The sequence below is a fragment of the Lactuca sativa genome, chromosome 6, assembly GCF_002870075.4.
Source record: "Lactuca sativa cultivar Salinas chromosome 6, Lsat_Salinas_v11, whole genome shotgun sequence".
Lineage (NCBI taxonomy): Eukaryota > Viridiplantae > Streptophyta > Magnoliopsida > Asterales > Asteraceae > Lactuca > Lactuca sativa.
The window spans coordinates 9892968-9919514 of NC_056628.2; the positions used below are offsets into that span (position 1 = coordinate 9892968).

At 32.9% G+C, this 26547-nt stretch overlaps 4 protein-coding genes across 10 annotated transcripts; all 4 read left to right on the forward strand.

Moving 5' to 3' along the window:
- The first annotated feature begins 1281 nt into the window (after positions 1-1281).
- LOC111900433 (glutathione S-transferase T1) lies at positions 1282-3250 on the forward strand. Its single transcript, XM_052764546.1, is given in 8 exon segments — positions 1282-1435; positions 1983-2056; positions 2139-2199; positions 2282-2335; positions 2401-2480; positions 2585-2621; positions 2623-2773; positions 2852-3250. Coding segments are annotated over 8 exon segments (714 nt in total). The 5' UTR covers positions 1282-1370; the 3' UTR covers positions 3044-3250.
- A 5043-nt stretch (positions 3251-8293) lies between these two features.
- LOC111900398 (glutathione S-transferase T1) lies at positions 8294-9879 on the forward strand. The gene is made up of 6 exons (XM_023896287.3): positions 8294-8408; positions 8619-8692; positions 8797-8857; positions 8946-8999; positions 9075-9354; positions 9451-9879. Exons 1-6 carry the CDS (start codon positions 8344-8346, stop codon positions 9634-9636), a joined length of 720 nt encoding a protein of 239 aa, XP_023752055.1. The 5' UTR covers positions 8294-8343; the 3' UTR covers positions 9637-9879.
- Positions 9880-14728: 4849 nt separating this feature from the next.
- On the forward strand, positions 14729-16575 carry LOC111900395 (glutathione S-transferase T1). 4 transcript variants are annotated; one of them, XM_023896283.3, is made up of 7 exons: positions 14729-14893; positions 15192-15265; positions 15393-15453; positions 15549-15602; positions 15726-15805; positions 15890-16104; positions 16183-16575. In XM_023896283.3, exons 1-7 carry the CDS (start codon positions 14829-14831, stop codon positions 16372-16374), a joined length of 741 nt encoding a protein of 246 aa, XP_023752051.1. In that variant the 5' UTR covers positions 14729-14828; the 3' UTR covers positions 16375-16575. The 4 variants fall into 4 exon arrangements, with proteins under 4 accessions (XP_023752051.1, XP_023752052.1, XP_042751573.1 ...); XM_023896284.3 differs by having other exon boundaries at positions 14731-14893; positions 15905-16104; XM_042895639.2 differs by having other exon boundaries at positions 14758-15117.
- A 2912-nt stretch (positions 16576-19487) lies between these two features.
- LOC111900396 (glutathione S-transferase T1) lies at positions 19488-24145 on the forward strand. 4 transcript variants are annotated; one of them, XM_052764548.1, is made up of 7 exons: positions 19488-19677; positions 20160-20233; positions 20308-20368; positions 20453-20506; positions 20572-20651; positions 20769-20971; positions 22763-22836. In XM_052764548.1, the coding sequence occupies exons 1-7, from the start codon at positions 19613-19615 to the stop codon at positions 22781-22783; spliced, it is 558 nt and encodes a 185-aa protein (XP_052620508.1). In that variant the 5' UTR covers positions 19488-19612; the 3' UTR covers positions 22784-22836. The 4 variants fall into 4 exon arrangements, with proteins under 4 accessions (XP_052620508.1, XP_023752053.1, XP_052620507.1 ...); XM_023896285.3 differs by lacking the exon at positions 22763-22836 and adding an exon at positions 21050-21397 and having other exon boundaries at positions 19494-19677; XM_052764547.1 differs by lacking the exons at positions 19488-19677; positions 20160-20233; positions 20308-20368; positions 20453-20506; positions 20572-20651 and adding exons at positions 22934-22994; positions 23101-23154; positions 23224-23303; positions 23382-23584; positions 23672-24145 and having other exon boundaries at positions 20833-20971.
- The last annotated feature ends 2402 nt before the right edge of the window (positions 24146-26547 follow it).

Sequence of the window (26547 nt, forward strand, 5' to 3'; positions counted from 1 at the left end):
CAATTCGAAATAAAAAGCACCCTAAAACTGGATGTTGCATATGTTTAAGTGTCTTCTTTAAGTAAATAAAATAACCTGAACCATATATTGAGTTTTTTTTAATCATTTTTATTTTTTATAATCATAAAGTTTTAGATAAAAAAAGGAAAAAAAAACATTTTGAGTAGAAAAAATGGTTTATGCTACAAAAACCATTATATATACAATTTTGTTTTCGGGTCCTTGGCCGGTCACCAACAAATCATGATGACGTGTCGGTTTCTCATTTTTCTCGGTTTGCATTTACCCCCAACATTTACATATGAGTTTACATTTTGCCTCAACATTTTTCCCCATTTGCCATTATTTTTTAGTAAAAAAATTCATTTTAGCCATTGGCAATCACAAATAGGTATTTTAAAAAGTAATAACTTAAAATGAAAAAAATGAAAAGAATGAAAAAACAAAAGGAAGAGTTGAAACTGCGACTTCTCCTTAAGAGGGGTATGTTAGCCAGTAAGCCAATGACTTTGTTTTTGTATTATTAGTGTTTGTTGTATTAAAACATGTATCCTAAAATGAAGGAAAGAGACCTAATGTAAGTCTCAAGTCCGATACATCTAATAAACGATGTGATATGTTAATCTTTAAGCCAATAAAAATTGTCAGTTATTTGGTTTCTCAATAAATATGTCATTAGAAATATTTGGTTTCTCAACAAATATATTATTAGAAATAAGCAAATGTTTCTTAATTAGATGAGTTACAAATGTATTAATAAACATTGACTCAAAGATTAGCATGTTATATTGTTTATTAGATCAAAGACTCAAGATTTACATTAGATATTTTTCCTTCATTTTAAAATACATGTATACATTAAATACAACAAACATTGATAATACAAAAATTTTAAAAAAAGAATTATTGACTTACTAGCTAACACATCCCGCAACTAAAGGAGAAGTCGCAGTTTCGACTTTTGTCTTCGTTATTTCCTTTTTATCATTTTAAGATATTATGTTTTAAAATTTCTATTCATGACTCGACAATAGTTAAAATAAATTTTTTTCTAAAAAATAATGACATAGTTAAAATGAAATTTTTTCTAAAAAATAATGACATATAGAAAACAAAAAAATATTGGGTCCAAATGAAAAGCAATACGTAAATGTCAGATACAAAAATGTCAAACTGATATTAAGACAAATGGTAAAAATAAAATAAAATTGAAGTTACAATGAAACAAAATCGTACGAAGTGTATATATAATGACTTTTTGTAGACACTAGAAAAAAAAACAGTCTTTGACTTTATTTTCTAGATCCCACCAAATCAAAGCTTGATCTGGAAAGTAAATTAACGACACAATTTCTCGATACAGAGAAAACATGGTGCTGAAAGTATGTGCTGATCGACTCTCCGCACCCTCTCGTTCTGTTCTCATCTTCTGCAAGTAAATTATATTCTTTGTTTACCTTCTATTTTCAACTGCATTTTCTTTCATCGTCATCGATCGAGTACTCGAACACACCTATTGAAGCTATTAATTAATTGCTCGTTTATATTGGGTGTTCTCTTTTTCTGTTCTTAATGGTTTCTTTCGTTAGTTCCAGTTACGTTGTCTTTATCACTGCGCAACTGATATACTATCTGATGCTTGTCAAACATTGTCTTTCTCAAGGTTTGTTTTTTTGGATGTTATTTGAAGGATAATTGGGATCGACTTTGAGGAAATAGGAAGGATATCCACTCTAGATTCTTTCTTTAGTTTGAGTGTCATTTCAACTAGAAAAAAAGACCCATTTGTATCAATTTGTGCAAATTGAATTAGGTTTTGACGATGAATCTTTGTAAATACTATGTTTTATCTGGCTCTTGCTTCGTTAGTTTCAGTAATTTGAGTAATTTCTTTTAATTTTTTACTTGTTTGTCGTTAAATTGATTCTTCATCCAATTAAATTCCTTCTATATCTTATGCCCTTTTTGGATGTTATTTGAAGAAAAAACGGGATAGATTTTGAGGAAATTGTGGTAACTGTCTTGAAAGGCCACCAATTCTCCCCTGAATATAAAGGTTTGTTTGATGGATGAATATAAAGGAAATTCATTAAGATACGTGCTTTCGGAACCTAAAAAAACGGTCTTGTTGTATGCAGCAATAAATCCCATGGGTCAAGTTCCTGCAATAGTTGATGGAAAATTGAAGCTGTTTGAAAGGTTCTTTTTTGCATCTTTTACATGATATTCAAATCCTCAGTATCTATCAATCGATTCATTTGTTTTATGTTGAGATATTCAGTCATGCGATTCTTATCTACTTATCTTGTGCGTTTCCAGGAGTAGCTAGTCACTGGTGAGTCGTTTATTTATTTATTTTAATTTTAATTGCATAAATTTATTAGTTGGTTACATGCATAGGTATCCTGGTGATCCAGCCGAAAGAGCTAAGGTCCACTCCATTTTAGATTGGCATCATTCATATCTTTGACGTGGTGCAGGTGATAAGTAATTAATTTAATTACTACTTGTTTTTAAAATTATATATTGGATATTGGAAATTGGCAATGCTTCTTTTTTTTTATATACTTTCGTCTACTTTCAGGTGGACTTGTATTCAACAGTATCCTGGCACCAGTAATACCCTCAGATAATCATTCAAGCTGAGGAGATTCTGTTGAGATCTTTGTCTAAATTAGAAAATGTTTGGTTAAAAGATGGAAGATTTTTGGGTGGAAGCACTCAACCATCAATCGCAGATCTCAGTTTAGCATGTGAAGTCATGCAACTTCAGGTAATCATATAATATGTTACAAAAGCTTCACTTATGTTGGGTTAATTATAACTATTTTTTTTTTATATGTGTGTTTAGCTTTTGAGTGAGAAGGATTACAATAGGATATTAAGCCCTTACAAGAAAGTGAAAAAATGGATAGAAGACATAAGGAGTGCAACTGCACCTTATTTTGATGAAGTTCATGAGCATCTCTTTGAATCCCAAAAAGGAATTCGAGAGAAAATGGTGACACAATCTGGAAAAAACAATGTGAGGTCAAAGATGTGAGATGACACATAAGGGTACCTTGTTGTTTTTTGAATGGATAATATAAAATACATAATATAATGGAACACTTTTTTGTATCAGTTTGCGCAAATTGAGTTAGTTTTCTAAACGACTTTTTGAAAATTATACGTTGTAAAAGACCTTGCTTCGTTAGTTTATGTAATTTCTTGAGCAAATTATGCGAATGGTCCTTGTGGTTTGCGTTAATCTGTGCGGTTGGTCTCTCCTTAATTTTTTTTTTAACTCGGATGGTTCTTAAGATGTAATTTTGTTGTGCGTTTGGTTTCTGCGCAACCTAAAAAGACTATTTTACCCTTTCTTATTTTTTAAATTTTTTATTATTTATTTAATTTTAAAAACGTTTAACCCTCTCTCTCTCTCTCTCTCTCTCTCTCTCTCTCTCTCTCCTTGCAACCAAAAGAATCTTCTTGATCTTTAAGCTTCATCAAAATATCATAAAAAACATCCAAAAGTGGAGAGAGGAGAGGGGAGGAGCTCAATTCTTGAAGATGGAGTCTAGGGTTTCTCCCAAGGGGTTCTAGATATGATGGATACCATAAAACATGAATCATTACCTTTAAATACCTTAAAAACCCTAAAAAATTGTGCGCTTGGGTTGCACAATTTTCAACTCGTGACGGCTCTCACATTGTGACGACATTCACGTCACCTCGTGACAATGGGTTTTCATCCAATTTCACTCCAACTTCAAACAGTCATAACTTCTTCGTTTCAATTCCATTTTCGGCGATCTTGATATGAACGGAAAGGGTAGCTCATACCCAAAAGAACGAAGAATATGGGGCTAATAAGCATAGACTTCTAACATAAACAAGATCTAGAGATATAATCATCAAGTTCAGAACTTTATGCCTCAAAATGAAGCTTGGAGGTTAGGTGTTTCTGGATCTATGAGGTCTTGATCTTCCAATTTGGTGCTTCTCTCTTCTCTTTGCTTCAAAGACACCACAAACACATACTTTCAAGCTCAAAGGAACACACACAAGAGATTGGGGTGCAGTGGACGAAATGAGGGCTGGAGGTTGGTGAGGGAATGAGCATTGGTGAGTTAATGATGCTTTTATAGGGTCCAAACCCTAAAAATTAGAGTTTAGGGTTCTGGAACGTACGCCCAACATACGTGAGCTCCGCCCATAATTTACAAAAATGCCACTATGGGCCACTTTGCAACACTTTCCATACATAAGGGCTAAAATGAAAATATTATTCATACTTGGGGTTAAAATTGGAAATTACTCATCATCAGGATGTTACATGTTGTGTTTGTTGTTCCTAATGATCTGTCTCGAAAAGATCCAATGGTTGGTTATGATGAGTGTGCCTTCCACAAACAGAAAAATCATTGGAAAGCTCAGTTTCCATTGTTACTTAACAAAGCTAAGTCTATTCAATAAGGACAACGACATAAATCTACTCAACAGAAGTTTCAACCACGTTCCTCTGGTGCTCCTCCATGGACACCTTTCCCTCCATAGTTTGTTGTTGCTGCTACACCACCAGTTGCCACTAAGTATGTTGGCAACATGTTACCTTCTACGCTGGATCCCAAGGTTTTTGAGAGTTTCAGGCAGTATTTGGCCACTAATCCTACTGTTATGTCTGCATCTATGTCTCATTCTGTTCCTACTTCATCTGGTACCTCAGGTATTCCCATATTTTGTGGATTTTAGATTCTGGTGCAACCCATCACATGTCTATTTATTTGTCACCGTTTACTTCTTTGTCACACATGTTAGCTATCTATGTTAGGTGTGCTAGTGATACATTTATGATAGTTGAGGGTGTTGGGTCTGTTTCCATCCTTCATATTTCTCTCCCTCATGTTTATTAAATTCCTAAACTCACATTGAATCTTGCTTCGGTCAGTCAGTTCTGTAAGTCTGGTAATTGGATGCTCTTTTCAGATTATGTCTATTTTATATAAGATCAACACACCCAGAAGGTGCTTATGATTGGCCGTAGGGTGGGGGAACGATATGTCTTGAAGGTTCTTAAAGTGTCTGTTGTTGCTGCCTCCGACATTGATTTGTAATCTTTTCGTTTGAGTGATTTTTCATCTCAGTTTTATCTTTGGCATTCTCATTTGGGACATGTGTTTGTATCAAGTTTATGTTTTCTAGCATCTAGTTGTGTTTTGGGTTATTTGAATACTTGTGATATTTCTGATTGTAGTGGTTGTAAATTGGTAAAATTCTCTGCTTTAGTTTTCACAAAAAGTATGTCTTGTTCTAGTGCTCTTTTTGATATTATTCATTCTGATGTGTCGGGTCCTGCACCAGTATCCACAAAGGGTGGTTTGACCGATTATGTATCTTTCATTATGATTATACTCGCTATACCTGAGTTTATCTTATGAAACGTAGATCTAATTTCCTTGGCATTTACAATAATTTTAGAGCTCTTATTAAAATTCAACATTTGCTTGTGATAAAGTGTTTCGGGTGTGACTTAATTGGGGGGGGGGGGGGGGGGTGAATACACCTCTAATGATTTTACTTAATTACTTGTTTATGATGATACCATACACCATTCATCATTTACTGACACTTCTCAGCAAAACGGTATAGCAGAACGAAAACATCATCATATTGATGAGACAGCCCGCTCATTGCTCTTGTTTGCGTAGGTCCCTAGTACCTTTTGGTGAGTAGCACTCTTAACTGTTGTTTGTGTGATTAATCGTATCCCTACTGCATTGAATTCAGGAGTGTCTCCTTTTGAGAAGCTATGTAGACCATTCTACTCTACGGGTTTTTGGATGTACTAGTTTTGTTCTTCGTCCTCATGTTTAGGGGTGTGCAAAAAAACCGCAAAACCGAAAAACCGAGCTGATCCGGCCAATCCGAAACCGAAAAAACCGAAACAGAAAATAAACTGAAATCGAAACCGAAAAAACCGGGTACCTACGGATCGGTTTCGGTTTAGGTATTTAGATATCAACGGATACCCGAACCGAACCGTGTATATATATATATATATATATATATATATATATATATATATATATATATATATATATATATATATATATATATATATATATATATATATATATATTCAAACAAATAACTTTCATAATTATTTGTTCTAATAATATTAATATCATAATGTTTAAGTACATTAAATAATATTCATATAAATTAGAATTAATAGGGATATATATATTCGGTGAATAGTAGCGAATATTGATAACCATACAATTTAATCAACTGTCAAATCTTATACTTTGATGAAACTTATATCTAGATCATGCAATTTGTTTTTAAGAAAATGCACGGACAGAAGCTGTCTAGTTACCAATATATTTATCCAATAATTTTAAGGTGATCCTATTTTTTAAGACTGCATTAGTATTGTAAACGGTTTTTGATTTGATGAAAACATTAAATCTTAAATACAATAAATATACGGTTCAAATGTGTATGTATGTTTTTATCAACTTTTATCACATATTTTATGTTTATGTATTTTGATTTCAGAAAGAACGGTTAAAATGGAGTTTATAGCTTTTGATTGATTCTTATTTTTTATATTTAGTGGGTACCCGTGATCCGGACTGTGGTTACCCACCTTTATACGGTTCGGTTCGGTTCGAGTTTTTTAGCAATTCGGTTCGGTTTCGGTTAGTGCATGTAAGGTATCCGCCCCGTGAACACCCCTACTCATGTTGAGAGGAACATATTGGGCCGAAATATACTGTTTGTGTATTTTTGGGGTATGATGTTGGACAAAAAAGATATTGTTGCTATGATCTTGTGAGTCGGAAATTATATGTTTCCCGACATGTCACCTTTTTGGAACATATTCCCTTCAACTCGAATCCTGCTACATCCCATAATGTAACGAAGTCAGATCTTCTGCAAATTGATACTTTTGATGTGGATATAGAGGCTCGAGATTCATCTATTTCGCCTGATCTTCCAGTTCATGACACGACCACTTCTTCATAGAGTTCCTCAACTCTTGTTCCTGAGTCTGCCCCTTCGATTGCTGAGATTGAAGACCCACCTCCACTACCCCTCAGAAGGTCTACTTGTCCTCTAAGCTTCCAGATTTTGCTTACTCTACATACTCTGGTTCATTTGCTTCATTTATAGTCAACATCCATCATCTGTCTGAACATTCATCGTATAGTGAGGTTGTTATAGATGAGGAACTCACTACTCTGATACCATGATAATAGAACAACATTCATATTGAAAAAGAGAAAAGTGCTAGTTCTTCATTAGAAAGTGTTAAAGCTACAAAACATGAACAATAGAACAAATGCCAAAACCCTAAGGCTAATGGGCCAAAGGACTAGATAAAAAGGAACCCATATGGGCTAACAATGAGTTTATGAGTTTATCTTCATGTTTTTAGCTAATTCTTAACAAAAGAGACAAAAAAAATTGTTTAGCTTTTGAGTGAGAAGGAATGTCATCGAATATTAAGCCCTTTCATGAAAGTTCTTCGGTGGATTGAAGATACAAAGAAAACGACCACACCTCATTTAGATGAAGTTCATGGGATTCTCTTTAAATCCCAAAATAAGGATACATGAGCGGATGACATCAGAATCTAGGAAGGATGAATTGAAGTCCAAGTTGTAATATCAAGATCATTTAATCTTTTCTATTTTAAAGAATAAATTCGTTTGATTTGTGTATAATATAGCTTGTAATGTTGCTATATGATATGTCTTAACTTGCAATAAACGTTATAAGATAATGCAATATCATCGTTGCATTTTAATACAAATGCAGTTCTTCAATTATGCCTCTTGAATTCAAACATTCAAATTTCACGTAGAAATTCTTATTCCAACACACACCCTAAAAGTCCTCTCCAAGTGTTACCAACATCGACAACAATTTTTTTTAAACAAACATTATTTTATATAAAATATGTTTTGGGGTTGTGCATAACGGATCAAAGTTATTAACAAAACAAAATACATTATATTACATTCTAATTTTCACGAAAATGAGATGAGTTCTTTCACATTTTGATACGAAATGTCGTTATGGAAGAGTTTAGTTGTCAAAATAATCAATGCATGTTCGAATAAACTTCTGCAATAGTGCAATTGTTGGGTGGCTTAGTGGTTTTATTATTAATTAACTAGTTTATTTTTGTTGATTAATGTCTATCTTTTGTAAACACCACGTTTTAGATTAAAAAAAAAAGAAAAAAAAACTTTTTTGAGTAGCAAAAGAGTCAAAATATATGTAGTTAAAAAGTCAAAGGCTTTAATTTACTAGGTCCAAATCGAAGCTCGATCTAGACACAGAGAAAACATGGTGCTGAAAGTATATGCTGATCGACTCTCCCAACCATCTCGTTCTGTCCTCCTCTTCTGCAAGTAAATTACACCCTTCATTTGATTTTCAATTGCATTTTCTTTCATCATCCGATTATAGTTTTCCGACTAGATTAGTACACCTATTGAAGCTATTAGTTAATTTATTGTTTATATTCAGTGTTTCCTTTCTTTAGTTCCGGTTAGGTTTTCTTTATCACTACACAAGTGATATTCTTACTGGTGGCTTGTTTTTTTGGATGTTATTTGAAGGGTAATTGGGATCGACTTTGAGGAAATCCAAGTAGAGGTCTTGAAAAATCAGCGATTCTCCCCTGAATATAAGGGTTTGTTTGCTACCATCTGCATTGATTTGTGCTAATAAGTTCATACGAAAACTACAAAACATTCATACAAACTTTACATAGGTCATGTTTTATGTTTTATGCAGCAATAAATCCCATGTCTCAAGTTCCAGCCATAGTTGACGGACACTTGAAGCTGTTTGAGAGGTTCTTCATTTCTGCTTCTTAAGTTTATGTTATACTTATACATAATAAACTCTCGGTTTTCATAACGTGAATTTGTTGTGGTTTATAGTCACGCAATTCTTATCTACTTATCATGTTCATTTCCCGGTGTTGCTAATAATTGGTAAGTCTGGTTTTCTTCTCCTTCAATTCCTCTGCATACAAATCCCTAACTTGAATAAACTCCATTGATGTATAGGTATCCTAGTGATGTATCCAAAAGAGCTAAGATCCACTCTGTTTTAGATTGGCATCATTCCAATTTACATCGTGGTTCAGTTGGACTTATTTTAAACACTATCATGGCACCCAAAGGGTTCCCTTCAAGCCCTCAAGCAGCTAAAGAAGCTGAGAAGATACTCATGAAATCTTTGAATAAATTAGAAACATTTTGGTTAAAAGATGGAAGCTTTTTGGTTGGAAGCTCCAAACCATCGATTGCAGATATCAGTTTAGTATGTGATATCATGCAACTTCAGGTAAGGTGATCATATAAAATCAATCGATCAATCGTATTCATGTTATGTGCTTTTTTGGGTAAATCTTGATCAAAATTACAAAATTTTGATTGTCAGCTTTTGAGTGATAAGGATTTTGATCGGATATTAAGCCCTTACAAGAAAGTTGTTGAGTGGATCCAAGATACAATATCTGCAACTGCACCTCATTTTCATGAAGTTCATGGGCTTCTCTTTAAAGCCCAGAAAAGAATTCGAGGGCAGATGGCAACACAGACTGTTTCTGCATTGAGTAAAATTTGATACATATGGGGTATCAATGTCATTATAGGACTCGAATGTGTGATTATTTGAGTAATATGTGAAATTTTGGCAAAGCATTTAAGGAAAGTGGCTATTTTGCTCATTTTCTCTTACAATAAGAGTCCTATTGTAAAGGGAAATATGATCACTGTCATGAAGAATCCACAAAAATAGTCAAAACATGTAACTATGTAAGTCCAAAAATCTACAATGAATCTAATGATAACACTTAGTAATTAATAACTTCTCCATTTATAGAATCTCTATTGTATAAGTTTAACAAAATTTGTGTCAATAATAGATTTTATGACATCCAGTTTGCTAGAATCGTCACTAGAATTTTATAAGCTCTTGTACGTCATTATGTGTTGAAGTTCGAAAACACAACCTACGATCATGTTTAGAGAAGACACAAGCTATTATCAAAGTTCTTTTGATCAATTTTTGGCAAAAGCTTGTGTGTTTGTTTTTAAGGCGATGTTTGTTTTTTTGACAAAAAGTTTTTTGACCTGGTATGAGGAAAGACATTTTTGAAAAAGATTGTTTTTTAGAAGTCAAAAGACATTAAAAAAAAACTTTTTGACATTTTTTTTCATAAGACAAAAAAAATAGTTTCTGATTTTGAAAAACGTTTTCTAAGTTCTAACTATATTATGATATTTCTTTTTCAATTGTCAGCACCGCCGCCGTCACCACCACCCAACCTCTGCCACTACCACCCTCACCTCCAATGCCACCACCACCACCACACCTACTTCCGCCTCCTCCACCACTATCGTCACCACCACCAAAAATATCAGTCTATTTCATGAAGACTTTAAAAAGAAATAAACGATCTTTTTTATGAAAACCAAAGACATGGAAATATACTTTTGGTCCACATGTTATTCTATACTCATGGAAAAATTCCAAAGACATTTTATCTTTTTCAAGCATACGTCACCTAAATGTCCAACATCTTACATTACTTTGGTATGATTTGGTGCATACATGGGGCATGGGACTGAAGTATGAACAGCTGACAGTGTGTGTTTGTTGACTATTGACACTATAGCAAGCACCTTTTAGAAAATAAAAGAATTTTCTGTTAAGAATTAATGGATTCAAAAAAGTTTAAGGCTTTAAGCAATCCAATATCACAATTACGTGGTGGAAAGAAACACTTAAACATAATTTGCAATGTCAAATCCAACTGGAACTAACAGGATCAACCAAAATACAATCATATAGGATTAAATAATTTTACCTTTAGTACCTCATTCATTTCCAACTAACTTTCAAATTTAAGATGACTGTTGATATATATATATATATATATATATATATATATATATATATATATATATATATATATATATATATATATATATATATATATATATATAACCATTTTTTTCTTAAACAAGAAAGTTAATAAATCAAAAGAATCTATTTCAAAGATCTAACAAATTTCAAATGGTAGTGATGTAAGGAACTTGTAACTTTGATTTCTTCTTTATACTTATTATTACAAGATGTATGCAAGGTTTAATTTTGGTTTCTTTGTTAACGTTTCTATTATCTGAGGTCCCACCCAACATCGAGCCCTGCTCGGTATATAGATCTGTCCTTCATCAGGCCTCGCCTGGAATCGGGCCCCGCCCGGTATACATATTAACATACAAACATATAATCATACGAACACATGCGATAATCACAAAGACAATAGCATACAATACTGTTATCGGGCCCTGCCCAACATTGGGCCTTGCCTGGTAAGCATACAATCACATAACGCATGCAAGAGTCATGCAAACATCTAGCACCCTAACATAATAACTCATGAGCCGACATTGGTGCCTTCAACCCGCTAAACGCAGTGAGGAAACTCACTTCAAGCTGCTGAATCACTCGAATGAATCCCTAACTGCTAGATCGGAAATCTTCGCATTATCAAAATCAACAACATCCAATTATTAATTAGATTCCGACTCATAACCAAAAGTCTAAGCTATTCGGCCCATAACCAGGGTAAAAGACCAATTTACCTTTATCTAACTTGGCCCAAAACCAAGGCCCAAATCAACCATACAAAGGCCCAAATTCTAAAGCCCAATATATATGGCCCAATCTTCCAAATTGGTCCCAAACCCATCAATTGACCTAAAATCCAAGGAAACCTAACATGCAAGCCCAAAGCCCAAAACAGAGGTCTAATGGCCTAACAAGGCACAAACTTCCAAACCCACACTATGGCCCAATACCGAGGACACTAACCCTAAAGGCCCATCTGCTGAGTATGTGTGGCGTACTCAGCTCGTACGCTTAGCATACTCCATCCGGGGCTAGTACGCTCAGCGTATCAGCTGGATACGCCCTGCATACTCCTCAGTGTGCCATTTCACACCATTAAGCACTTAACTTGCTAAGTCCTTCATCTAAACTCTCAAATCTTGTCCCTAAAGGTGACTTATCACTTAAAGTTGGCAACTTTACGTGCATGCATGGCTTAATGGGGCTCAAGAGCTTAAAAATAGCTTAACAAAGGTCTTAACACATGTATGGGTCAAGATACACCCTAAAGCTTGCATTTTTATGCATAAGGGACCCTTAAAATGTCCAGATCTAAGGGCTAAGCTTCTGAAACAACCTTTACTCACAAGGACCAACCAAAAGGGACCAAAATAAGCCATAAACTAACCCAAACTGGATCTACACAAGGAGTTAGCAAGCTAAGATCTTTATACCTCAAATGGCTCGAAATGAAGATGATAACTCTGAATCTCTAAGCTCACTCCAAGGAATGAGTCTCCAAGCTCCTTCTACCACTTTGAAATGCACAAGAACACACCAAAATTCTTCACAAGAGCTCAAAAGCACCAAAACAAAGGCTAGGGACGAAATTAAGGTTTAGAAGATATGGAGGTTGGTCTAAAATGTCTAGGAGGTGAATTTTAGATGCTTAAATTGGGCACAAACCCTAAAATTTAGAGTTTGTCCCAGACCTGCATACACCATGCGTGCTCCACGTACATCCCACGTACGTAGTTAAGACCCGAGATCAAGAAATGAGCCACTACTCCCGACATACTCCAACTTTTTTGAAGTTGGCAAATCTGCCCCCTAGGGACCAATTCTATAGAACATTAACACACCAAGGGTCTAAAATGAAAAGTACTTTGAATCGGGTGTTATATATATATATATATATATATATATATATATATATATATATATATATATATATATATATATATATATAGAGAGAGAGAGAGAGAGAGAGAGAGAGAGAGCCCTTATCTTTATTTAATGATAATAAATTCTTATAGAAAAATTGAAAATAAATAATCAAGGACAATTTAATCAATTCAATTTTAAAAGAGACCAAATCTATAACGAAACATTTATGTTAATTTTTTTTGTACGACAAGTTTAATGGTTAGAAGCTACTATCACGAAAATCAGTGTTAGAACTTGAGACTTCTAATTTAAGAGGCAAAACTTCTCCTAAATGGACTAACCCACTTTGGCACAAAATTGCAAAATTGGTCCCTACGGTATGCAATTTTTTGGGGTTTTAGTCCAAACCATGACTTTTTTGGATTGGTGGTCCTTTTGAGGTAGTATTTATATATAAAAAAAATAAAAATGGGGCCCCACATAAGCACATAATCTCTCTTTCTCTCTCTCTCTCTCTCTCTCTCTCTCTCCAAGATGAAGAAAAATCCTTTCTTTTTCTCTGTAATCCTTTTCTTCTCCCTCTTCATCAATGGTAAACCCGACCTGAAGAAAAATCCTTTCACATGGCCCGATGTCTTTTACCACTACAAAACCAATCGTGTCGTCGAACTTCATTTCCCTGGATTGGGTCTCTCCGGCGAACTCCCCGACAACACCCTCGACAATTTGACCCAACTCACCACTCTCAGTCTCTGTTACAACGCCCTCTCCGGTCTACTCCCTACATACATCTTCTCACTACTTAACCTCCGTAATCTCTACCTCCAAGACAATTTGTTTTCAGGCCCGATTCCAAATTGATTTTCCACTCTCGTGAATCTCGTTAGGGTTAGCTTCGTGAACTGGATTGGGATTCCAGATTTAACCCCAATCTAGTTTCCAATTCCAATTCTAGATCCCGATAGGCAACACAATTCCAGGCCAAGATATCAACATACAATATAAATTAATGAGCTACCACGAAGATGAGTATCACCTCCAGAGGAAAGAAATAAATTATCTTGAGGTATTCCTTTCCCATCTCGTTGTCAACTTCATTGATATTTCTTTTTGATTAAATGATAGAGTGAGTGGAGGAAGAGGGAATATCGATGGGTTGTGGAACACCATATTCAACATCGCAGCTTTCATTGCTCTGATGCTTTTTTGTTGTATGTGTTTGAGGACGAGAACGAGGATGATGGTGATGGAGATACTGGCTTCGGTACTAAGGAGACAAGTGATGTGTGTTTGCTGATGAGGATGGGTAATGGCAGTGGAGGAAGAAGAAGGTGGTTCCGGTTGGAAATTAGGTTTCTTTTGTGTACATGGGGGAAGTTGGAACTGATCTTGAATTAAGGAATGGAAGATTTTCAGGAGAAGAGAAGAGTTGTTTGCAAATTTGGATTTGAGTATGAGCAAATAGATGAATCAATGTATGTGTATGTTTTGTGCGAGATTGACCTTGTGGTCTGAGTTTTTAGAACTAATTTTCTGTTTGAAGCTGAATGATCAGCAATGGTGAAGAAGACATATGGTTCGTTTTTTGTAGACGAGGTCATAAACTGGGAGGGAGAGAGAGAGAGAGAGAGAGAGAGAGAGAGAGAGAGAGAGAGAGAGAGAGAGAGAGAGAGAGAGAGATGTGGGCCCAAATTAATTATTTATTTTCTTTTTCATTTAAATTAAATAGAAAAAACATTAAAAAATATATCAGAAGGGCATTATAGTCATTTCAATTTTATGAAGGACCAAATTTACGTATAAACATGACCAAAAAGACTCGAAGCCAAAAAGGATTTGAACTAAAACCCCAAAAAAATAAAGGAACATTTTTGTAGTTTTGTCTATATTTTAATGGACATCACGTTTTGAATAAAATAATACATTTTGAGTGGAAAAAAAGTCAAAATGTATGTTCTTGCTAGATCCCACGAAATTAAAGCTTGATCTGGAAAGTAAGTAATAACACACAAATTGTGGACACAGAGAAAAACATGGTGCTGAAAGTATATGCTGATCGACTCTCCCAACCATCTCGTTCTGTTCTCCTCTTCTGCAAGTAAATTACACCCTTCATTTGATTTTCAATTGCATTTTCTTTCATCATCCGATTATAATTTTCCGACTGGATTAGTACACCTGTTGAAGCTATTAGTTAATTGCTCAAGCATATATACCCTTCTGCTGTTAATTCATCGTTTATATTGGGTGGTTTTTTTTTTTTTTTTTTGTTAAACTGACATCTGTTCTTCTTAATGGTTACTTTCGTTAGTTCCAGTTAAGGTGAGTGATATTCTTTCTGATACTTGTCGAAAATCGCGTTTCTAATTGCTTGTTTTTTTGAATGTTATTTCTAGGATAAATGGAATTGACTTTGAGGAAATCCGAGTAGATGTCTTGAAAAATCAGCGATTCTCCACTGAATTTAAGGGTTTATTTGCTACCATCTGTATCGATTTGCGCTAAGATCATATGAAAAAAAAAGATAGATATTAAACATTCATATAGATTAAAAAGATAAAATCGTCAAATATTTACTCAGGTTATGATTTATGCAGCAATAAATCCCATGTCTCAAGTTCCAGCAATAGTTGATGGACGCTTTAAGTTGTTTGAGAGGTTTTTTTTGTCTCATTTTTAAAGAAATTTCAGTTTATTGCACAATATAAATTGTTGGTTTTTCATAAGGTGAATTTGTTGTGGTTTGTTTGTAGTCATGCAATTCTTATCTACTTGTCTTGTTCATTTCCCGGAGTTTCTAGTCATTGGTAAGAGTCTGGTTTTCTTCTCTCCTTGAAAATGACAAAATCTCTAGAGGCATACAAATCCCAAACTCCAATAAACTCCATGGATTTATCATTTATATATAAAAAGCTTAATCGCATCCATAGGTATCCTGGTGATGTATCCAAAAGAGCTAAAATCCACTCTGTTTTAGACTGGCATCATTCAAACCTACGTCGTGGTTCAGGTGAGATTGACATGGGCAATTAAGTTGTTAATGATGATAAAAAAAAATAAATCATCCATTTATTATTAGAATTTGGTTTCATAGTTTTCCTAGTTTCAGTTGGACTTTTTTTGAACACTATCGTGGCACCCGAAGGGTTCCCTTCAAGCCCTCAAGCAGCCAAAGAAGCCGAGAAGATACTCATGAGATCTTTGTATAAATTAGAAACTTTTTGGCTAAAAGATGGAAGATTTTTGGTTGGAAGCTCTCAACCATCGATTGCAGATCTGAGTTTAGTATGTGAAATCATGCAACTTGAGGTAATTTTATACAATCAATCTATATATGTGGTTTTATGGGTAAGTTTTGATCAAAACTCAATATGTTTTGATCGGCAGCTTTTGAGTGATGAGGATCGTGATCGGATATTCAGCCCTTACAAGAAAGTTGTTGAGTGGATGGAAGATACAATATCTGCAACTGCACCTCATTTTCATGAAGTTCATGGGCTTCTCTTTAAAGCCCAGAAAAGAATTCGAGGGCAGATGCTAACACAATCCGAGATTTTTTGTGCATTGAGTAAAATTTGACACATTTGGTGCTAACCACCACCTTTAGTCTGAAGCCAGACTTGAAATCTAACCCTATGGCTGGAGCCGGAGGGCACATTTTCCACGTTTAAGAATTAAGATCTCAAAGGAAGAAAAATTGTTGATTTATCTGAAAAAAATGTTCCACATAAACTCTTATGAAAAATGTTATTACAAATGAATCACATCCCTGTAGAGAAATTTTGTCTGGGTTTTTAGATATAATAAGAAAACCAAATCGGACCAAAACAATCAGTTTTTTTAAACCATAAAAAGTTGTTCAAAACACTTTGGTTTTGTGGTTTACGTATTACTTGTTTGAGGGAAGAAATTGTAGGAACTATAAAGTTCATTTTACAAAATTAAAAAAGTTTCACAAACACCCCTTGTACAACATACATCACCATTTTATGGTACTTTCGTTAAAATACGTTTCATAATACATTTACATTTATATTAAAGTAATTACATGAATGGTCCCCATGCTTTAGAGTAATTTGTACGTTTGGTCCGTAATTTTTTTTTTAACTTGGAAGGTCTCTAAAAAGACTATTTTGCCTTTGGTTTTTTAATTTATTTAAATAAGATGGGGTAGGTAAGATAAGGTAAGGTGAGATGGAAGTGGGGTTGTGGTTGTGTTTATTTAAATAAATTAAAAAATCAAGGGCAAAATAGTCATTTTAGGTAAAACAGGGACCAAGCGCGCAACAAAAACAAACAGTTGGGACCTTTTGAGTTAAAAAAATAAGTTAGGGACCAAATATGCAAATTACCCCAAACCATAAGGACCATTCATATAATTTACTCTTTATATTATTTTGAAAACTCTTATCCAATAATAAATTATAATAAAACAATATTAAAATTGACAGTTTAATTTTTAAAAAAGAAATTTATAAACTTAACCAAAAATGCTAATTACTTTGTAAAAAATAGCAAAAAATTAATAAGTTACACAATATAACCGTCAAAATCGCAAATAATTAGCACAATCTGCGGCTTTGTTAGTCCATCCATGAATGTACAATACATTAATGTGTGTTTTGTGCATTGAGACTTGTACATTCACATATAAAAGTTCATCTATGATTTTGTCCTATCCCATTTGTGATTTGCATGTTGAAGTATAAATGCCCTTTTTTTTAAGCCCTCATTTTTCTTGTTACAAAATTGGGAAAACTCTCTTGTATTCTCAACGATCAACTATGGACGAAGCTATGAATAGACTATATTTGGCATTTGCATAACATCATACACTGAGTAAATTTCACTAGATAGTTTATACTGTTTTAACGATTTAATTTGGTAAAAACATTATATATTGTTTATGTATAAAGTTACCAATTGTTGAGTAAAAGGTTTTTGATCATATTTGTGTTTGTATCTATCTTGCAAAAGGTTCTATTTGCACAGATTTTAAGCAAAAGGCTTAACCAACGGGTAAAGATGCATTTTTTACAAATTGATCTAATGTTTGAGTAACTTTCTTTTTGTTTTGATAATTTGAAAAAATAAAAATAAAAGAAACAAATGGATTAGCTCTTAGTAAAGGTTGTTGCTAATTGGGTAATTGATAAAAAAAAATATATCTTATGCTATATTATAAAGCATATTGATCATATCTTAAATTTTAAAATGTGAAAATTACAAAACATTTTGTACAAATTAATCATGCATAAATAATTCATTAATACTTGTCAAAAATTTGAAGACTTGAATTAGGAAAGTAATTAAGAAATTTAATTTGAAGCAAAATAAAATTTTAAAATACTAAATTCATATGTATATAAATTAATTTATGTTTCTTAAACTAAACATCAATATTAATTAATTTACATCAATATTATAAACATACAATATAAATATAAGGTATATATATATATATATATATATATATATATATATATATATATATATATATATATATATATATATATATATATATTATTTAAAAGTGGTAAATATTTATTATGCAATAATTAATAATTAAATCTAATAAATATTTCACCGTATGAAACTATTCGTTAAGAAATCTATTTATTATCACCGTTTTGCACGGACACACATCTAGTATATATAATAGACATATCTAATTATCATTTTATTTAGGGCCCTTTTATTTAATCAAAAATGAATGAAAAATTATTCGGTAAAACTATATTTAAGTAAGTTTTGAATATTTTGAAATAAACAAATGTTACGAATTCATAGTTAATTTTAACAAATTTGTAGTCAACTCTAATTATTTAAAAAAAATTACACCGACAAATCGCATATGGGATGTGAAGCATATAGGGAACATCCATCTGTGATTTGGTGAAAATTATATATATATTTTATATTCTGGATCTAGAGCAAATAAAATATGGATGATTAGGAAATAACAGAGGACTCACCAAATTAAATTGCAGATAGACTCCCCCAAATAGGAGATGGCTAAACAAAAGGGAACTAAGAACTCATTCTAACACAACATCGTAGATAGACGTTAGCCGTCTATGATTTTTGTGGTTACTTTGTGTAATTTTCTTTTTTTGCTATTTTTTTACTAAATTATTAACGTTTTTACTAAATTAGCAAATTTCTCTTTTTATTTTAAAACTAGTTGTGAAACCCGTATATTATACGGGTTGGTTAAAACAAAATGTTAAATAGAAACGATTAAATGAGAAGTTTATTTGAATTTGAAATTTGAAATAAATAAAAATTATGAGAAAAAAACATGCAAAAAATAAATAAATTAAAATTATTCTTTAGTTATCAGACCCGTATACTAAACAGGTTAATTATAACAAAATGTTAAACACAAAGGTTTAAATTATAAATTTATTTGAAATTGAAATTGAAATTTAAAATTTAAAATTTGAAATTATTGTCATTATGGTTGGTTTAATTTATGGAAACTAATTAATAATATATTAGAAATGGAAAATGAAATAAATGACAAGTGGAAAATAAATATATATCTCTAAATTATGACAAAATGACATGTGGCAAATTGAATGAGAGAAGAACATATGGCAAAATCATTCTTATTTATTATGGTAGATAAATACTACTTACCTAAAAACATCAAAAGCATACTCTCAGAAAATAGTCAAAGATATTTGTCTTATAATCACAGAAAATAGTCAAAAGATTTTGTTCTTGTGTTGTAGTTTTCCTTGATAAAAAGCTTCAACTTTGACGTTTAATACTCCGAAGATCTGACCCGAGCTTCGTTTCCTGATAGATAAACATGGCGCTGAAAGTATATGGTAATCGAATGTCCGAACCAACTCGTGCAGTTCTCATCTTCTGCAAGTAACTTCTTTTCTTTCCCCTTTTCGCTAATTTAGTAAATTAACTTGTATTTACAAATGCCCTTTCTTTCATCTTCCATCTGTAATTTTCGGATCGAATAGTTAAATACGCACCATTTTGTTCTTGTTCTGTGAGTGAGTACACGAATTGAAGCAATTAGGTTATTGTGGTAACCTTTTCATGTTGGGTTTGGTTTAGATTTCTAGAACTATTGCTGAATTTTTCACTCTAGTTTCTTTCTCTAGTTTGACTTTCATTTCAACCAAAAAAAATACCCCTTTTGTATCAATTTGTGCAAATTGAATTAGGTTTGTCAATGAATGGTTGTAAATACTATGTTCTATGCCTTTGCTTCGTTAGTTTCAGTAATTTGACTATTTTATTTTATTTTATTTTTAATTTGACTTGTTTATTGTTAAATTGATTCTTTACTCTCTCTCTCTCTCTCTCTCTCTCATGCCCTTTTTGGATGTTATTTGAAGAAAAAACGGGATAGATTTTGAGGAAATCCAGGTAGACGTCTTGAAAGGCCACCATTTCTCCCCTGAATATAAAGGTTTGTTTGATGATACCTTCTGCATTCATTAACTGAAGCAAAGGGTTTCATCTCACCACTCTTGTTTTATGCAGCAATAAATCCCATGCGCCAAATTCCTGCAATAGTTGATGGAAAATTGAAGCTGTTTGAAAGGTTCTTTTTGCATCTTTTACGTGATATTCAATTCCTCACTATCTGTCCAATATCGATTCATTTGTTTTATGTTGGGATTTTCAGTCATGCGATTCTTATCTACTTAGCTTGTGCGTTTCCAGGAGTAGCTAGTCACTGGTGAGTCGTTTATTTATTTATTTTAATTTTAATTGCATAAATTTATTAGTTGGTTACATGCATAGGTATCCTGTTGATCCATCCAAAAGAGCTAAGATTCATTCCATTTTAGATTGGCATCATTCATATCTTCGACGTGGTGCAGGTGATAAGTAATTAATTTAATTACTACTTGTTTTTAAAATTATATTTCAGATATCGCGAATGCTTTTTTTTTTTTTTTTTTTTTTTTTTTTTTTTTAAAATATATATATACTTTCAGCTGGACTTGTATTCAACAGTATCTTGGCACCAGTAAATGGCATGCGTTCATACCCTCAGATAATCATTCAAGCTGAGGAGATTCTGTTGAGATCTTTGTCTAAATTAGAAAATGTTTGGTTAAAAGATGGAAGATTTTTGGGTGGAAGCACTCAACCATCAATCGCAGATCTCAGTTTAGCATGTGAAGTCATGCAACTTCAGGTAATCATATAATATGTTACAAAAGCTTCACTTATGTTGGGTTAATTATAACTATTTTTTTTTTATATGTGTGTTTAGCTTTTGAGTGAGAAGGATTACAATAGGATATTAAGCCCTTACAAGAAAGTGAAAAAATGGATAGAAGACATAAGGAGTGCAACTGCACCTTATTTTGATGAAGTTCATGAGCATCTCTTTGAATCCCAAAAAGGAATTCGAGAGAAAATGGTGACACAATCTGGAAAAAACAATGTGAGGTCAAAGATGTGAGATGACGCATAATAAGGGTTTTTCAGATAACTGACAGAATGAATTTTCAAATATGGATTCGGATATCAAAATTCCCATCAATGTAATTTTATAAACATCAAGTATCAAGAAGTTATAAAACCAATAAATGATTTACCTATAATAAAAAATTAAAAACCCATGACCATATTAAAAAGAAATAACAAACAATAACTAAGTGTCTACAAACGGAATGATTCAGTGTTGAACCACTAAGATGTATGAATGATTAAGTGATGTTTGGTAAAGTTTCTGCCCGGATATGTTGAATGAGCAAAATTACCATTTTAGCCTTCCAACAAAAACAACTTTGGAACTATAATTTAATTCACATTTTTTTTTTGTTAAATTGCTATGTAGGAAGACAAATGAATAGTTTATAGAGGCTTAAACACGTCCTGAATGCTTAAGGATTCAGAGGCTGCCTTTATATGAAACGATTCAGATACCATTAAGAGGTTTACCAAAAATCCCTTTAACTCACGAACCATAAATTCTATCGGAAATTTCGGAATTGAAGCAAACAAACCTATACGTATTAATCAATTAACAGCAACCATGTTCCTTAGTTTTAGTTAATTGCTATCCACAATAGTATAGCACCAAAATTGCAAGTTTTACTTTTCATTCCTAATTGTCGACTCAAATATTAAATCACAAACTGAGGGAAATCTTAGTAATGATAATATTTTTCCTTAATAAGTAATAAGAGTATCCATTTCTTGAAGAATGAATCCCAAGTTCCAATGCATATATTATACTTCCTCTACACTCTTGTGAGTTGTGAGAACATGGACTCATGGGTGTCGTGTCTCTAGCACATAAGATATCAAAGATCTTGTCAAAGTTATGCATATTCACTATTTAATCAGCTTCCTCAACTTCAATACTTCAAACTCCAAAGATTTGATCTGTGCATGCGCCATTAATTGAATATTCCTGAGAAAGAGAGAATCTAATTAACATGGTGCTGAAAGTATATGGTCATAGAATTTCTGAACCATCTCGTGCAGTTCTCATCTTCTGCAAGTAATCAATTTATCTTCTATCCTCATCTTTTCTGCTAATTACTGTTTGTAAATGCTCTTTCTATCATCTTCAATTCCTCGATAGTTTAGTAAATACCAGCCATTTCGTTCTTGAATTGTGATTGACCACAAGTATTGAAGTGACCCATTTTAAGATGAGTCAAACATGTTGGGTTGTATTTCTAGACTAGTTTCTTATTTCATTAGTTTGACTGACATTCTACTAGACTAAAAACCCTTTTTTTGGTATTTATTTGCGCAAATTGAATTAGTTTTTTTTTCTTTAACTTCTGTTTGAAAGCTATACGTTCTATAATACTTTTGATTTGCATCGTTAGTTAATTTCAGTAATTTGTTTTATGTTTACTTGTGTATCTGTAAATAAATATATGTTGGTTTGCGTGGGGTTTATTAACTGTTGAATAGATTCTTTATCCAATAATCTTCTTGTTGACCTTTTTGATGTTATTTGAAGGATAAACATGATAGATTTTGAGGAAATTCACGTGGAGGTCTTGAAAGGCCAGCAATTCTCCCAAGAATATGGAGGTTTGTTAATTTGACAACTTTTGCATTCATTAACATAAGTAGTTTGTATCAAGATAAGTGATTTAAGAACCTGACAAATCGATCTTGTTTTATGTAGCAATAACTCCCATCCGCCAAATTCCAGCAATAGTTGATGGACATTTGAAGTTGATTGAAAGGTTCTTTTTGCATCTCCTCATGATATATATATTCAACTCCTCAATATCTATCTATCTATCTATCTATCTATCTATTGATTCGTTTGTTTTATGTTTTGATTTGTAGTCATGCGATCCTTATCTACTTAAGTTGTTCATTTCCTGGAGTGGCTAGCCACTGGTGAGTATGTTTTCTTCTTAAACTTCACTTAGCTCCATGAATAAATATATAAGCTTATTTCATGAACAGGTATCCTGGTGATCCACAAAAAAGAGCTAAGATCCATTCCATTTTAGATTGGCATCATTCTCATTTACGTCGTGGTGCAGGTGATACATAGTCTTTTCATAATATTATTGCAAATTGTTGGCAAAAGATAAGATTTTAAATCATAATTTGGTTTTCAGCTGGACTTGTATACACCACTATCTTGGCACCACTAAATGGCCTTCGTTCATTCCTTCAGATAGTCATTCAAGCTGAAGAGATACTCCTGAAATCTTTGTCCGAATTAGAAAATGTTTGGTTAAAAGATGGAACGTTTTTGGGTGGAATCTCCCAACCATCAATTGCAGATCTCAGTTTAGCGTGTGAAGTCATGCAACTTGAGGTAATATTATAATTTAAACTCTACAGCATGTTACAAAAAGCTTCAGTTGTGTTCTGTTAATTGTAACTAAATAGTTTTTGTGCATAGCTTTTGAATGAGGAGGATTACCATCAGATATTAAGCCCTTACAAGAAAGTAAAAAAGTGGATTAAAGACGTAAGAAGTGCGACTGCACCTTATTTTGATGAAATTCATGAGTATCTTTTTGAATCCCAAAAAGGAATTCGTGATCAAATGGCAACACAATCAGGGAAAAAGAAAGTGAGGCCGAAAATGTGACACCACTTAACCTTGTTCATTTAATGAAATTTCTCAAAATTATGTAACCATCATTAGATGTTAATTAGCTAGGTTATACACAAACACACACAAATGCTTTAGCTACATGGTAGAGTTGTGTTTTACATCGAGTATACTCACTTTTTTTCCCACACACATAATTCGGTAGATCGTTCTTTATCAAATGGATTGATGTAATAGTTGGTAACAACAGGTCAAAGTCCGTCGGTCAAACCATCGTAAACACCTCTGTAAAATGGACCTATTGTGTAGTATTTCTTGTTTTTTTTAGTGCATTGAAGTCATTATATACTTAAAATTGCATAACAAATACCTTGAAATTTCTTAAGTTTGCCAGTCATTAACTATTGGAAAACAATTCACAAAATGAGTATTAATGAACGCCCTAAATACAAAAATTTTGTATTAATCATATTTGAGAGCTATTGATAAGTTATTTGAATAGCTTATGCTCACCTGATTCTGTAGTTATAAAAAACATCCAAAAGGGAGATCGTATGAAGAAGTTATACATCTTTCAAATTATTAAATTAGTATTTATCTGATTTTTATACGAACTTTGCATTGCTTCGTTTGAAATAACTACGAACCTTTGTAAATTGTTTTGATCAGGTTTTTGAACTAATATTGTGGTCTATTATTTGATTTCATTTTTATGGCATTTTTAATCTCGAGAAAAAACCGAATTTGTAAAATCTATCGAATCGGAATCAAAAAATCGCGATACTTTAAATGTTATTTCCCAAAGTTTCGAATATCGGAATTGAATTCCGTTTGCATTTTTGGAACCCAACACGACCAGGAAAATAAGCAGAAAATTTTAGAAAAAAAATTACATGTCAAAATTCATTAACACGAGAATCGAAAAACGGGATTACAAAGCAAAAGTACATTGCACATGTTTATAACCCAAAATACTTACCAAAAAGTCAATGATTACTTTTTGATTTTCCAGCCATACTTCATTGAGATTTGAGAAGGAGACATGTACTCTCTCTCTCTCTCTCTCTCTCTCTCTCTCTCTCTCTCTCTCTCTCTCTCTCTCTCTCTCTCTCTCTCTCTCTCTCTCTCTCTCTCTCTCTCTCTCTCTCTCTCTCTCTCTCTCTCTCTCTCTCTCTCTCTCTCTCTCTCTCTCTCTCTCTCTCTCTCTCTCTCTCATCTCTCTCTCTCTCTCTCTCTCTCTCTCTCTCTCTCTTTTTTCTTCTTAATTTCGGTAAGACACCTCCCACTAGAGGTGATGTTTTCATCACTATGAGGACAACAACCCTCCACCTTCCCCTTTCTACTCTTGATCACCACACCAAAAAACACCCCCACGGAATGTAAATTTTATGAATGTAATTATTTAAAAGTATGGGTAAAATAATTTATTAGTTGTCGGTAGTATTAGAATGTGATGTAACATTAACACGTTAGTTCTTCCATAGTCCAGGGGGCTAAACTTTAAAATGCATCATTCAGGTATAATCCTATCATAATTTTTATTATGGTTTTCATATTTGGGGGAAATACATGGGTATTTATTGATCTTTTAATGATTTTCAAATTTCATACGTTAAAATGCATCATAAAATTTTAATCTTTGTTGTATGCATGCACAAATATGTTAAGAAAGTGTGAAAAGACATTAAACTTATAAACCAAAGTTGTTATTCAACATAATTATGTACAAAAAGAAAATACATTTCCTAAATTGATTGAAAAACAAAGTTTGAACACTTACATGATAATTAGCTATAGAATACCAAAAATCAACAATTAATTATGAAGTTATGTAAAAATGAGTTTAAAACGTTTTTATTATATTTTATAAATATTATAAAAATATAAATCATTTTTACTAAATTATGAAACTTGTCAAATATCATAACATAATTGATTTCCGGATTTTAAGAATCGTTATCTATGAAATTATGTATTGTATCAATTATGTAACTTATTATATAAATTTTTGGTTTCACGTTGGTTGAAACCTAAAAAAATGTTATAAAAGCAGTCGTTATGCTGCCCAGATTTTGTCACAACAGACAATACAATTTAGAAATACGTTAAGTTTTACGAATCTCAAATACTAAAAGATTTCAATCAAAATCATTTATGAACATCAAAGAATTATAGGTGCTCAAAGAAATTCTAATGGAAAGTGTAAGATTAGGATGTCTAGACATATTGTTAGGATCCAACACACACAAGTTTCTTGTATGAGCTATGTTCGCTTATAAAAGCCATAGGAGCTAGGTTCATTTCCTAAGCTATATGGGCTATGTTTATCACTACACTAAGACTCTATATCTTAGTAAAAACCCTCTCTGCATTATAACCATTAATTCGGTTGGAATGTGGAACACAATGTATAAGATCGGTGGTATATATTGTGACAACCCGAAACTTTTAGTCTGTAAAGATTGGTAAATTCTATCAATATTAAACTCGATTATGTTACCTTTTAACGTCGTTTAAGGGTTCGTTTAAGTGTTCTAAGCTTGAGTACAACCGGAAATGAGATCAGGAATGAGTCAACACGTCATATAGAAGCAAAACCAGGCCATACACCCTCATGAGAGGTGTGTACGGTCGCACACCCAACCGTACACCCCCAGCCACACACACCCAACCGTACACCCTCCAGCCTCACACTCAAACCTATATATAGGACCTTTGGC